Source organism: Peromyscus eremicus, chromosome 9, assembly GCF_949786415.1.
Source record: "Peromyscus eremicus chromosome 9, PerEre_H2_v1, whole genome shotgun sequence".
Classification (NCBI taxonomy): Eukaryota; Metazoa; Chordata; class Mammalia; order Rodentia; family Cricetidae; genus Peromyscus; species Peromyscus eremicus.
The window spans coordinates 64605333-64619156 of NC_081425.1; the positions used below are offsets into that span (position 1 = coordinate 64605333).

Sequence of the window (13824 nt, forward strand, 5' to 3'; positions counted from 1 at the left end):
CCAACAAATAACGGCCATGTGGCTCCGTGGGTAAAAGCATTTGCTGTGCAAGCCTGATCCCTGAGTTCTACCCCTGAACACACAGTGGAAACAATGAACCAACTCTTGACGGTTGTCTTCTGACCTTCACTCTGTGACACACACACGCAAGCTCTGTATCTCTTCATAGCTCTCTCTTTCTCTCCTCTCACATACATATTAAATTTACAAAATTAAAGAAAAAAATCAACAAATCCCACCGGGAGGGAATTTAACGGGCCAACCAACCACTATTAACAGCCATGACGAAGATTTTGTACAGACGTCACCAAGATGACACTGAGGTTCAAAGAATAGGAACCGTGAAGCCGTAATCAGCCGTTCACTTCCGACACCGCGTACACGGGAGAAGTCTGACCAACAGTACCTCAGGTGATGGCATGCTTCCTCAGGAGATGCGGAGGAAAACCCCAGGGACAGAGCCATGCCAACAGCAATCCCAGCAGGCCATGGGTTTGACTCTTGCATGCCCTCCAGGGATTCTAGAACTGGCTAGAAGTTGGTCTTGCTCTGTCAGTGTGGAGTGAGAGGTAAAGAAGCCTAGGCAGAGGCAAGAAGAAATAGAAGGAACTCGGGAGGGCCGGCTACAGAGCTACCTAACAGCTCCTGCTAGGCGAGGCATGGGAAGAAAGTCCCAGGCACAGGGTCTAACACAAATGGGGTAGCCAGCAGGGTGAGTGGGCAGAGCTGAGGCGCCCATGATGAGAAAATAGAGGCCAAGGGCGTAGTGTATGAAGATAATGATGGAGTGAATCTAGAATTTGTAATCAGATGCTGAGATTGGAGAAGGCTTCTGGGCGAGCATTAACTATGAAAATCATAGAGGTACAAACATATAATTCATGTATGAAGGGTAAATGCAAACGGGAGGCTGCAGCTAAGTTCTGTGGCTCCACAGTGACAGCCTGGCCATGGGGGCCTGTGTAGCTCCCCAGGTTCCACTCTTAGACTGACATATCTGATCCATCCAAGGACCAGGTCCATTTCAGGAATACAACAGCGGCTTGTTAATAGCATCAGGCCGATGTTCTTGCCACATGGGAGATGCAGGTTTTGTTACTAAAACTCACAGGGTCCCACTCAGTTCAGGTGTGTGGGGGGGTGATGGCAGACACAGAAGGAGGCATTGGTGCCACGCCAACGACGGCTCTCAGTTCCTCAGTGCTTAAGTGAGAAACAGCCATGTAACGGAATAAAGAGCAAAAACATTGGCTGGCAATGCCAGCTGCCCATGTTATTGGCTAAGTAGAAGTTAAAAGTTGTAAGGTAGTGTTTTTGTAAAAGTCACTCCCTTTACGAATATATGTACGCCTTTACCCCAGCACTCGGTAGGCAGAGGCAAGTAGATCGCTGAGTTCAAGGCCAGCCTGGTCTACAGAGCGAGTTCCAGTACAGCCAGAGCTACACAGAGAAACCCTCCCTTGAAAAACCAACAAAAGAAAAAAAAAAGAATATACATATTATGCATGTTTATATACATTTGTGAAAATGCCTGGGAGCATAACATGTTGATCAATCTCCACTGGTGGCATGAGTGATATCACCTTTTTCTTCATACATTTTATTTGAATAAAAGTTATTTAGAGTGGGTCACAGTGGCCACGACTGCAGTATCAGCAGTTGGAACTCAGAGGCAGGAGGACTTTGAGCTTGAGATCACCTTGGGAAACTTTTGAGACCCTTTCTCAGTAAACCAAACTTATTTACAAAAGGAATCTGCCTGAATTTTCCCCCATGGTACTGGGATTGAACATAAGGCTACGTATATACCATGCAAGTGCTCAACACTGTCCTCTTTTAATTATTGGAGACATGTCTTGCTGAGTTGCTCAGGTTGGCCACAGATTTGCCATCCTTCTGCCTCAGCCTTCTGAGCAGCTAGGACTAGCCCCCAGGTCCAGCTCTGAATTTCTAAAAGAATATTTATTGTTTGAAAAAGGAAAAAGAGACAGCACTCTTATTTTGGAAAAAAAAAAGCCAATCCCACTTAGTACAGGGGGGAGAGGAGAGGAGAAGAGAGCGAGCACATGACCTGGAACAAGTTCTGTAACCGCTGTGGGTCCATGCTTTCTCATCCAAGAAACGTCAATAGTGAGCCTTCTCCAGCATCACAAGATCAGTGAGATCGGTTGATGGTTAACCCAGGTTGAGTGCTTAGATAGTGTCTGCCTCTAGAATACATTCGATAAACATAAGCTGTTTTTGTTTTTTTTTCATCTGTAGTGCTAGGGATGGAACCCAGGCTTTCCTACACACTCAGCAGGCACTTCAGCTCTGAGCTACACCCCCAGTCTCCATGGGTATAATTAATGTCTAGTGAAGTCGACGTACTAAAGTTAATTAAAAGGAAAGCTGCTACTAGAAACATGGAGAAGACTGCTAGGGTCACTCAAGAGCAGGTCACTCAAGCTCTTTGCTTTGGCTCTCTTTCCTGTTGCCAACCCCTGCGTTACAGAAGGAAGATGAATGGTCCCTCCTTCCTCCTTCCTTTCTGAGCACAGGGTTAGTTAGTTCTGGATTCTCCAGCAGTTCCAGGTAAAAGCTAGGTGTGATCAAAGTAGTCTTGATTTCAATCACATGGCCATTGCACAGAATGTCTCTGGTCAACTTCTCTTGCAGGAAGAGCTCACAAATAAAATTATAGGGGCCAAGAACTATAGCAAAAAAACAAACAAACAAACAAAACAAAACAAAAAAAAAAACAAAAAACAAAAAAACAAACAAGCAAACCAAACCCTGAAAATCTGACTGGTCATAGAAAATTGTCAGTATTAAAAAGACATTTGAGGCTGGGCGGTGGTGGCGCACGCTTAATCCCAGCACTCGGGAGGCAGAGCCAGGTGGATCTGTGTGAGTTTGAGGCTAGCCTGGGCTACCAAGTGAGTTCCAGGAAAGGAGCAAAGCTACACAGAGGAACCCTGTCTCGAAAAACCAAAAAAAACCAAACAAACAAACAAACAAAAAAGACATTTAAGGGCTGGAGAAATGGCTCAGTGGTTAAGAGCACTCACTGCTCTTCCAGAGGTCCCAGGTTCAATTCCCAGCATCCACATTGCAGCTCACAACTGTCCGTAACTCCAGTTCCAGGGTTTCTGACACACTCACACAGACATACATGCAGGTAAAAGACGAATGAACATTTTAAAAAAAGACATTTGAGTATGTAGCAATGTGGAAATGTTTCAATAAATCAAAATATATCTATATAGCTGTTAACAATGATGTCTCTGAAGAAATTTAAATTACATAGGAAAAACCCCTAAGGATTGATTCTAAACAAGAAATGCAGAGATAACAAGCTTCAAATTCAACATTAGAAGAGAACATCCTTAATTCAGAAGTTTATTATATTTTCTTCCATAACTAATAATGCCTTTTTCCTTACAGAAGCCAGGAAACAGAGACCTGCCCCATAGGCTTACAATCTAAGAACAACCAACTGAAATGGGACCCCCAACAATTATGAGAAGCTTTTGGCCTTTACTCCTACAACCTTTCTCTGACATTGATCCTCTCCACTCCATGTTGATAAGCCAAACTTAGGTGAGAACACCTGGAAAATGTTTCTTTGATGTATGATGCAAAGAGAAATACTGAAGAACAAAGAAAACAAAGTTTGTTGGTTTGTTTGTTTGTTTGTTTTTGGTGTTTTTAAGACAGGGTTTCTCTGTGTAGCCCTGGATGTCCTGGAACTTGTTCTGTAGACCAGGCTGGCCCGGAACTCACAGAGATCTATCTGCCTCCTGAGTGCTGGGATTAAAGGCAGGGGCCAAAAAAGGATGTTCTTATGCAAATAGCATCATGGGTAGAGGGGAGAAAAGAAAACCAGCCAGGGAGCACCGAGCGTGTGGAAGCTGAAGGTTCTGAGGAACCTGAAGGTGTGAAGTGTTCTTTTGACACTTCATGGATGTGGATATAAAGACTTTAGATATCAAGAGACCGAGGTGTGTCAATGGCAGAGTATGAACTAAAGGCAAAGCTGTAATGAAAGAAGATGTCTAAGTGACAGTGGGCTTCACAGGTGACACTGAGGGCAGTGATGAAGTATCTGAAGAGGTCCTGAAAGGGCACGGAGCTTTTGATGGGGGTGATGAGTGAGAAAAACATGGGGGAGTCTGAGTGAGCCACCCAGGCATAAGAATTAACTGCAGATAAAAAATCGATTATTTGTTAAAAAGATTTCTCTAATCCCTTAGGGTTCCTGACAAATGGTTTGTTCCTCTGATGTTCAAGTATTCTTCCTGATGTACAGTTGACATGATCAGGTGCATCCTTCCAATGACAACAAGGCTTGTCAAAAACTGGTCTAATCCCCTTCAAGATACATCCTCAGAAGAAACCATTCATTTTCACCATAAAAAGGTAGCTTTATTTTGTCAAAGTACAATGAGTATGAAATAGCATGAAGAAGCCTGTGCAAGAAACAAGTAAAAGCTACTCAATAAACATACAAATATTTTGACGCAGAGGAATGAAAAGGCTGAGCGGTAACTGGAAGGCAGAGCAGTTTCAGTGATGTTACTCTAGTCATTTAAATTTAGTAAAGTTCTTCAGTCCTTGTGACTGTTAGTCCAAAGATGTCAGCCAGATTTTAAGAAGGGTCCTACTACTGTTGAGACTGCAAGAAGGCAAAGAGGGCAAGAGAAGATACAAGGGCCGAGGGTGGCAGAGAGCAGAGGGAACGTGATTCTCAGAGAAATGAAGAGTGAACGGCAACTACATTGATTCAACCCAGTTCAGAGTTAAGATGGGAGTAAATTAGCGGCAAACTGAAAATATTGTGAGAAAAGTAATTCTAAGTGTACTTAATCCCTAAATTACATTGCCCAGGAATTCTTTGTAATCAATGTTTCCTAAAGCTTATGCTTGGAATTATACCTATAACTCCAGCAGGCCGAGGAAAAAGGACTGCCATCAGTTTGAGGCTAACTTGAGCTGCACAGAGAGTTCCATGTAACCTATAAGGATGGGTTACATAGTGAGACCCTGTCTCCAAAACAAAACAAAAGTTGCTTATGAATTACCCGCAAGTTCTAAGAAGCCAAGAGGCTACTCTTCCTAGAAGTCTAGGAAGCCAGGCCCCAGAGCCAGAGGCTGCAGAATCGACTGTAGGAACTTGGGCTCACTGCAAACTGTAAACTCGGAACTGAGGCACACGCTTGTTTAGTATATGTACCCATGGTTCTGTATGAGGGGCCCCAGCAATGAATTCATTTCCCAACTGTGCTTCATTTAAATGCATACTTTGATTCTTATTAACTACATAATTACAATCACAATCATTTGAACTTCTACTTAAAGCAGTTCATGTGTCACAAGCTATCATGCAGTTATCTAATTTTATTAGTATTTGGTACAGTGCATAGATTGGCCATTACCACACATTTTATGGTGCAGCCTAGCGTGGCAAATAAATATAAACTTGATGTTTTATAGGACTTTTAAAGCAAAACTAGTTTGCTCATAATATTTTTATAAGAGGTTAGATCACATCTAAGAAGCAAAGACAGCCAGCCACATTCTGCAAGCATGTGAGAATTAGATCCTCTCTACAGGCAGGATAATTGCATAAACATCATTTGCCACTACATTATTCCTCACTTGGAATTTTATTTCTAGGGCTGGAGAAATGGCTCAATGGTTAAGAGCACTGGCTGCTCTTCCAGAGGACCCAGGTTCAATTCCCAGCACCCACATGGCAGCTCAAAACTGTCTTTAACTATAGTAACATGGGATCCAATGAACTCTTCTAGTGTACAGACATAGAAGCGGACAAATCACCCATACACAATAAATAAATAAATCTTAAAAAAAAAAGAATTTTATTTCTAGCTGGATGTACTGGTGCACACCTTTAATCCCAGCACTAGGAAGGCAGAGGCAGGAGGATCTCTGTGAGTTCAAGGCCAGCCTGGTCCACATAGTGAGTTCCAGGACAGTCAGGGCTACATAGTGAGCTCAAACAAACAAACAAAAAGAGAGTTTTAATTTTAATATATCAGTATTAGCTTGAAGACCATATTTATTCTTGGTAAAAGGCAACTATTCAAAACTCACACACAACCTAAGTGTTCTAGGCTCAAATGTAGGAGAGGAAGTGGAGGTGGGAACCCCGCCATTCCATCTGCTGCAGAAATGCACTGACAATGGTATTCTAGGCCACACAGGGACACCTCGGGAACAAAGTACTGATGCCACAGCAAGTGACAGGCTTTCATGGGACACAGGTCTCACCAATAAAAGTCAAGTTTCCAAATTAATCTCTGTTACTTCATCTTCTGGAACACCAAAATTATTTATCTATTAGTATAGTAGCTCTCTACTAAGGACACCATAGAAGCCACTGGGATTCCTCACGTAAAAGCTGCTCTACTCAGATCAGATTCAGTCCCAGACTGGGATTGAAGTGACAGTTCCTAGTCCAGTCGAGTAGAAAAAGCAGTTCAACTCTGCCTCTTCGTTCCCTGCTCAACTCTGCTCCAAACATTGTTTTTCATTTTTGCATTATTTTCCAGCGGGAACAGCTATCATTTAAACACTAAACATGCAATGGTTTCAGTGGGAATGTCTGCTCAAGTGACTGCAAATGTACACACCATTCTCAGATTGTAGTAGGCCAAGTAAAGTTAGTTCTGTATTGACTTCTAAGATCTTTCTCCTTTTCTCGTTTTGAATATTGGCATACACAGTAGAGCATCATCACAGCATTTTGAACAGGATGGGTTTTAGTAGATTCTCCTTCCCATCAACTCTCCCACCCCCTGCCACCCTTGGTCCTCCTCTCGTGCCCCCCCTTTCCTCTTTCACGTTTCATGTGTCCTTATGCTCACTCATACACACACACACACACACACACACACTCACGTTGAGATGCATATATGAAAGAGAACATATATGAGCTTGAGTTTCCTCACTTAATATTGTACTTTCCAGATCCATTCATTTTCCAGAAAATTTCATTTTTTGTTACCATTGAGTAAAATTCCAGCTCTCCTCTGAGGCAAGCTCCTAGCCCCATGCATTTCAGCTACAGCAGGCTGACATTTTGAAAATTAACAGACAGTAGTTTTCGGCCCATATGAGATACCTGTTCCCTCATTTCTTTCATTTTTTCCAACCTCTTGAGTTTCGTGGCATATTCTTGAACTTCTTTTAATCCAATATCTGTGCAGAGACGAACCAAGAAACGCAAACCTAAATTAAAACAAAACGAAACAAAACAAGAAATATTTAGGAAAGGAAAGATGTACAGAGCAGTTTCAACCCAACAATGGAAGCCTAACCTTTTGGCAGAGGCTGGATGCAGACAGCATTCTATTTTCTCTTAAAACATAATTATAGCCTGGCAGTGGTGGTGCACGCCTTTAATCCCAGCACAAGGAAGGCAGAGGCAGGCGAATCTCTGTGAGTTTGAGGCCAGCCTGGGCTACAGAGTTCTACAGAGTGAGTTCCAGGACAGCCAGGGCTACATAGAGAAAGCTTGTCTCACCTCCCCAGCCCACCCCAAACTCTTTACACTTTGCAATCTCAGACCTGGGAGAACTGACTTCCTTGTTGGTGACCTGCCATGTCCTCATGTCACCAGATCACAGAAAGAGCACAGCACAAGGGACTCACTGGATGAGAACTCAGAGCTGCAATATCTGTTAATGTGCCAATGACAGATACACACACATAAAGATTCGTAAGGGAGACTGGGTTACAAAATCGAGAGTGTACAGAGGAGGAGGAGGAGGAGGAGGAGGAGGAGGAGGAGGAGGAGGAGGAGGAGGAGGAGATTGCCGGTAAATGTTCTTTTTACTGTTGGTAAATTCATTCTTTTAATCAATATTATTTGCATTAACAGAATCTTACACTTTATAGTTGGGTTTGAAGCCAACGTACAAGAGAGGGTGGATGTGTACACTTGAGTTGATACCCAGGTGAGGAAGTAGAGTAGGTCTACACTCTGCCTCTGCCTATCCCCAGCCATCCCACACTCCCACTCCTGGAATGTCTGTGTGTATGGTCATCATGTCACTGCATAAAACAGTACTAAATACTTAAATACATCACTTAAATACATTTCACTCAACATATTTAGTTGGGCTTACACAAATGATTTGTTTATTTAGAGACAAGGTCCATGTACCCTAGGCTGGCCTCAAACTTGCTAGGCAGCTGAGAATGACCTTCAACCCACATCTGTCCTGCCAGCAAGATGTGCTGGGGCAATGGTGGCTCAGAGCTTGTGGGAGTGGCCAACCAATGACTGGTCTAACTTGAGGCCCACTCCATGAGTGGGAGTCCATGCCCGACACTGCCTGGATGACCAGGAACCAGAAGCTGGACAGCCCAGAGACCTAGGGTAGAACCAAATATGACTGACAAAAAAAAAAAAGGTCAATGAAACGATTCCTAATGATATTCTGCTATACTCACAGATCAGTGCCTAGAATAACAGCCATCAGAGAGGCTTCCTCTGGCAGCTGATGGGAGCAGATGCAGACATCCACAGCCAAACATTAGGCGGAACGCAGGGAAACTCAAGGGGGGGGGGATTGTAGGAGCCAGAGGGGTGGAAGACACCAGGGGAACACACTGATAGAATCAACTAGGCAGCGCCCACAGGGGCTCAGAGACTGAAGTGACAATCATGGAGCAGCCAGCATGGGTCTGCACTAGGTCCTCTGTATACATGCTGAGGTTGTTTAGCTTGGGGTTTCTGTTGGACTCCTAGCAGTGGGAGTGGGGGTGCCTCTGACTCTTTTTGCCTGCTCTCGGGACTGTTTTCCTCCTACTGGGTGGCCTTGTCAAGCCTTGATATGAAAGTCTGTGCCTAGTCTTATCGTGTCTTGTTATAGTGTGTTCGAATGATGTCCCTGGAAGGCCTGCTCTGAAAGGAAACAGAGGAGCCGGGGCTCTGGGGGAGAGGGTATGCAATTGTGGGACTGAGAGGAATGGAGTGGAGAGGCTGTGGTTGGGATGTATTATATAAGAGAAGAATAAACAAAAAGAAAAATGAAAAAAATAACCAGCTAGTTGTGGTTTTTTTTTTTTTTTTTTTTTTTTTGTTTTTGGAGACAGGGTGTCATGCATGTGGATCAGAGTGGCCTACAACTAATTATGTAGCTGGGGCTAACCTATGACTTCTAACCCTTCTGTCTCTTACCTCCCAGATAAGCAACACCATACCAAGCTTCAGCAATACTGGGGATCAAACTTAGGGCTCCTGGGTTACTGAGTAAGTGCTCTACCAACTACATTATATTTTAACCCCTAAAAATAAGTTTCTAATACCTGAAAAATATTTATGATGTGCTGAAATTGTATTGATTTAATTGAAAAAGTAGTTCCAAAATGTGTCTATTTCCAAAACAGAAGACCCCCACAAATCCAAACTTCCAAACACTCAGAGGCTCATGAGAGCTAACTCCTCCAGCTTCCGGGGAGCCTGTACCGGCTTCCACTGGCAGGGCACATGGGTTTCTGAGTCATTCTGTAGGGCGGAGCACTGCTCACACAGTAGGTGTGCTGGTACTGTAATGTCTACCAGAACCAGCTCAGCACTCTTCTCCTGCTCTCACTGTGTTGCCCAGGCTGTTTGTCTAGCTTCCTGCAGTACTGCTGGGCGGCAGGCACCTACCATCCGGCCAGGCTTAAACCATACTTCTTAACGGCCTTAGAGTAAGGAGGCATACAGCATAATCTACAACTATCATCAAAATTATACTTTATAATTGCTAGCTAGATGTTAAAAACTAGTTTCTTTTCTTTTTTCTTTCTTTCTTTCTTTTTTTTTTTTTTTTTTGTTTTTTTGTTTTTTGCTTTTTGTTTTTCTGAGACAGGATTTCTCTGTGTAACAGCTCCAGCTGTTCTGGAACTCACTCTGTAGGCCAGGCTGGCCTCAAACCCACAGAGATCCACCTGCCTCTGTCTCCCTCCCAAGTGCTGGGATTAAAAGCGTGCACCACAACTGCCTGGCTTAGTTTCTATCCTCACTTGATTGAACAAAGGAAAAAAAAAATCCCGTTTGGGCTCTAAAGTTTACCTCAGCTTTCTAGTGAACTTCCAAATTAAGTTTTCAAGCCAGGCTTTTGCTTCTCCAGGAAGTGAGATGAGCACAGTTGCTAGGCCCAAGTTTCTAAGACTATGGCTCTGCTGTGTCCACAGTATTGCTGACAACCACCTGGTCTGGCTTTCTTTGCAGATGAGGAGATGGGTTCTTTTTCTGTTCTGGAATGTTTTCTTCTACTATATCTCTGATTTCTGCTTTCATTACCATTATTCATAGTCTTTGGCAACACTTTCAATCCTGAGATTGTCTCTCTTGCTTGTCTTTTTCGTCTCAATTGAACATTTGTACTTAACTTTAAAATTATTATTATTATTGTGTGTGTTGAGAGTCAGTTTTCTCTTTTCACCGTGTGTTAGGGTGCAGGGGATGGGATGGTTAAACTCAGGTCATCAGGCTCAGGCGTTACCCTCTGAGCCTTCTCTTCAGCCCTCTCTTGTCTTCTTTATCAAATTCTTTCTTCTCTTACTTTGGTTTTCTCTGTGAAAACCTCCCAGTTTTCCAAACACTTGACTTTAATTCTACCACATGCTTTCAGTTTCCCAAAGAGCCTTCTCTGTGAGCACACCTGCCAATACACTTCTTCTGTGTTGTCCTCTGGTCTTTTTATTTTGGTCTATAACTTTCTGTTTCTGAGACAGAAGGGGCCAAATATTTCTCTACATTCTTTTCTGGTTCCTATAACAATTTTAATAAATTATTATGAAAACAATAAGTTAATAAATTATTATCAATACATTAATAATACCACTTTATTATTGATTACTAATATGCTATATTAGCAATATAATTATTAACTTATATTGTGATCAAATTCTAAAAAGTTGTTTATATTTCCTGGTAAATTGTACTTCCCATCATTCCAAGCTGGCTTTCTCCCCTTTCTGAGGCTCAGACGAGGAGAGCTTTATCCAGACTCCGTATTTGCCAACAGAGAAGAGAGCAGCCTTCTCTTGGTCCTGGTCCTGCTCTACAAGCGCTCTGGCACGATGTCCTCTTGGTTCAGACAGTTGACTCCTCTCTTCCATATGCAGTGTTCCAGTGCTTCTCAGGATTAACCTATCCACTCTCCACGGATGACTCCATCCCACAGATGTCCTTGTTCCAGTACTTCTCAGGATTAACCCATCCATTCTCTACGGATGACTCCATCCCACAGTCGTCCTTGTTCCAGTACTTCTCAGGATTAACCCATCCACTCTCTATGGATGACTCCATCCCACAGTCGTCCTTGTTCCAGTACTTCTCAGGATTAACCCATCCACTCTCTACGGATGATTCCATCCCACAGTCGTCCTTGTTCCAGTACTTCTCAGGATTAACCCATCTACTCTCCATGGATGACTCCATCCCACAGATGTCCTTGTTCCAGTACTTCTCAGGATTAACCCATCCACTCTCTACGGATGACTCCATCCCACAGTTGTCCTTGTTCCAGTGCTTCTCAGGATTAACCCATCCACTCTCCACGGATGACTCCATCCCACAGACGTCCTTGTTCCAGTGCTTTTCAGGATTAACCCATCCACTCTCCACGGATGACTCCATCCCACAGTCGTCCTTGTTCCAGTGCTTCTCAGAATTCACCTGTCCACTCTCCACGGATGACTCCATCCCACAGACGTCCTTGTTCCAGTGCTTCTCAGGATTAACCCATCCACTCTCCACGGATGACTCCATCCCACAGTTGTCCTTGTTCCAGTGCTTCTCAGGATTAACCCATCCACTCTCCACGGATGACTCCATCCCACAGTCGTCCTTGTTCCAGTGCTTCTCAGAATTCACCTGTCCACTCTCCACGGATGACTCCATCCCACAGTTGTCCTTGTTCCAGTGCTTCTCAGGATTAACCCATCCACTCTCCAAGGATGACTCCATCCCACAGACGTCCTTCCTCATTGCTGTGCTCCCTGGCACTTCAGTTTCTCCTTTTCTACTCCCCTGTTACCTGCAGCCAACAAATGGCCACTCTTCATCCTTACGGAGAAGCTTCCCTAGACCACTCCTCACGCCCACCTCTCATTTCACACCCGATGCTCTTCTGTTTCTGCCTCTACTTCCCCAATGACTTTCCAAAATCAGGGGCTTCTGGCCACTAATGTCTACGATTTTTTTCTCAGTGCTGCATATGAAATCCAGGGCATCCGGATATAATGCAAGCGCTGCCACTGAGTGACAGTCCCAGCCCCGAGCTTCACAAGCCATTGTGTCTTCCTGAAGTCCATCTCCCTGGCTTACGGGGAACCGTTCTTGCTTGCTCTCCTGACCTCCCTTCTCTATCTATGTTTCCTCTACTTCCTTCTATCCATGTTTCGTCTACTTGGACGTCATTGCTCTGCAGGTCCACTCCAGCCTATTAATTTATGATCCGTCCTGGGGTGTCTCACCCCTTTATCAGCCTCAGCCAGGCTACATTTTAATAATTAAAGATGCACATTCCTCCTCAGTGTTTACCACAGTCTACATATCACGGTGACTTTGGCAGAGGAGTTCGGATAGCTCAACCAAATCATAAGACCCAAGAACACCTGCCCCACGCTGACATCACCACCCCCAACTCTTCCTCCTACATTTTCTCTACATAAATACTTGAGTTATGCTTCTCTGTCGCCTACTTTCACAATTACTCATTTTGACTGTTAAATATCTTGTTTGAGTATGTGCATGTGATATATGCATGTGTACATGTTCATGTGTGTATGAGTGTGCATGTATTTATGTGGGTGTCAGGTGTGATGTACACATGCTCACATGTTCACATGTATATGAGTGTGCATGTATTTATGTAGGTGCCATGTGTGATGTATGCATGTGTACACGTTCGTGTATATGGGTGTACCAGTATTTATGTGGGTGCCAGGTGTGATGTATGCATGTGTACACGTTCGTGTATATGGGTGTACCAGTATTTATGTGGGTGCCAGGTGTGATATATGGATGTGTACATGTTCACGTGTGTATAGGGGTGCATGTATTTATGTGGGTGCCAGATGTTCCTCAATTGCTCTCTATTTTATTTTTTGAGACAGGGTCTCTCAGTGGACCTGGAGCTTATTGATTTGGCTAGACTGGCTGGTCAGCAAGCTCCAGAGATCTTGCTACATCTGTTGCACCAGACGAGGGTCACAAGCTTGTGCCACCATGTTAGGCTTTTTCCATGGGTGGTGGGGATCCAAACTCAGGTGCTTTTGCTTGTAGGGAAGGCACTCTACTGAGTCATCTCCCAGCTCTGACTCTGTTAAATATGTTTTAAAAAACATTATTATTTTATGCGTATGGGTGTTTTGCCTGCCATGCCTGTCTGCAGACAGTTGTGAGACCATGTGGATGCTAGGAAGAGCAGCCACCCTCTCCTCACCCTGATCCATCTCCCCAGCACCTCTGTTAAATATCTTTTAAGTGTTTCTCTCATGTTCCCTGGCAGCCTCATCTCATTCTGCCTGGACTCCAGGGGGATGTGGAACCCTGTCACTCCTCCACATACTCATAGCCAGCACCCCCTCCCTCTCCTGATGCCTCTGGTCCTGGGGTTCACTGGGGTCAGTGTCATAAACAGCTTTGCTTTTATTGGCTGCTCTGCTACCTATGCCCCCCACGAGTTTTGTCTAAAATGATAAAAGTAAATTATATCTTTGTCCTTGTAGGGTCATGATTTTTAGACAGCGATTTTTTTGTTTCTGTGTAAGAAAACATATGTTCCTCCTTCTATATATATTTGTTTCAGAATAGTT

The 13824-nt window shown here is 43.8% G+C and overlaps 1 protein-coding gene across 3 annotated transcripts in view; it reads right to left on the reverse strand.

The window, feature by feature from the left end:
- Ift88 (intraflagellar transport 88) overlaps window positions 1-13824 on the reverse strand; it is a 107048-nt gene that overhangs the window by 21209 nt on the left and 72015 nt on the right. For all 3 annotated transcript variants that reach the window (XM_059273570.1, XM_059273569.1, XM_059273568.1), the window contains exon 23: window positions 7127-7233. In XM_059273570.1, coding sequence (XP_059129553.1) covers window positions 7127-7233 — 107 coding nt within the window. The remainder of the gene's footprint in view (window positions 1-7126; window positions 7234-13824) is intronic.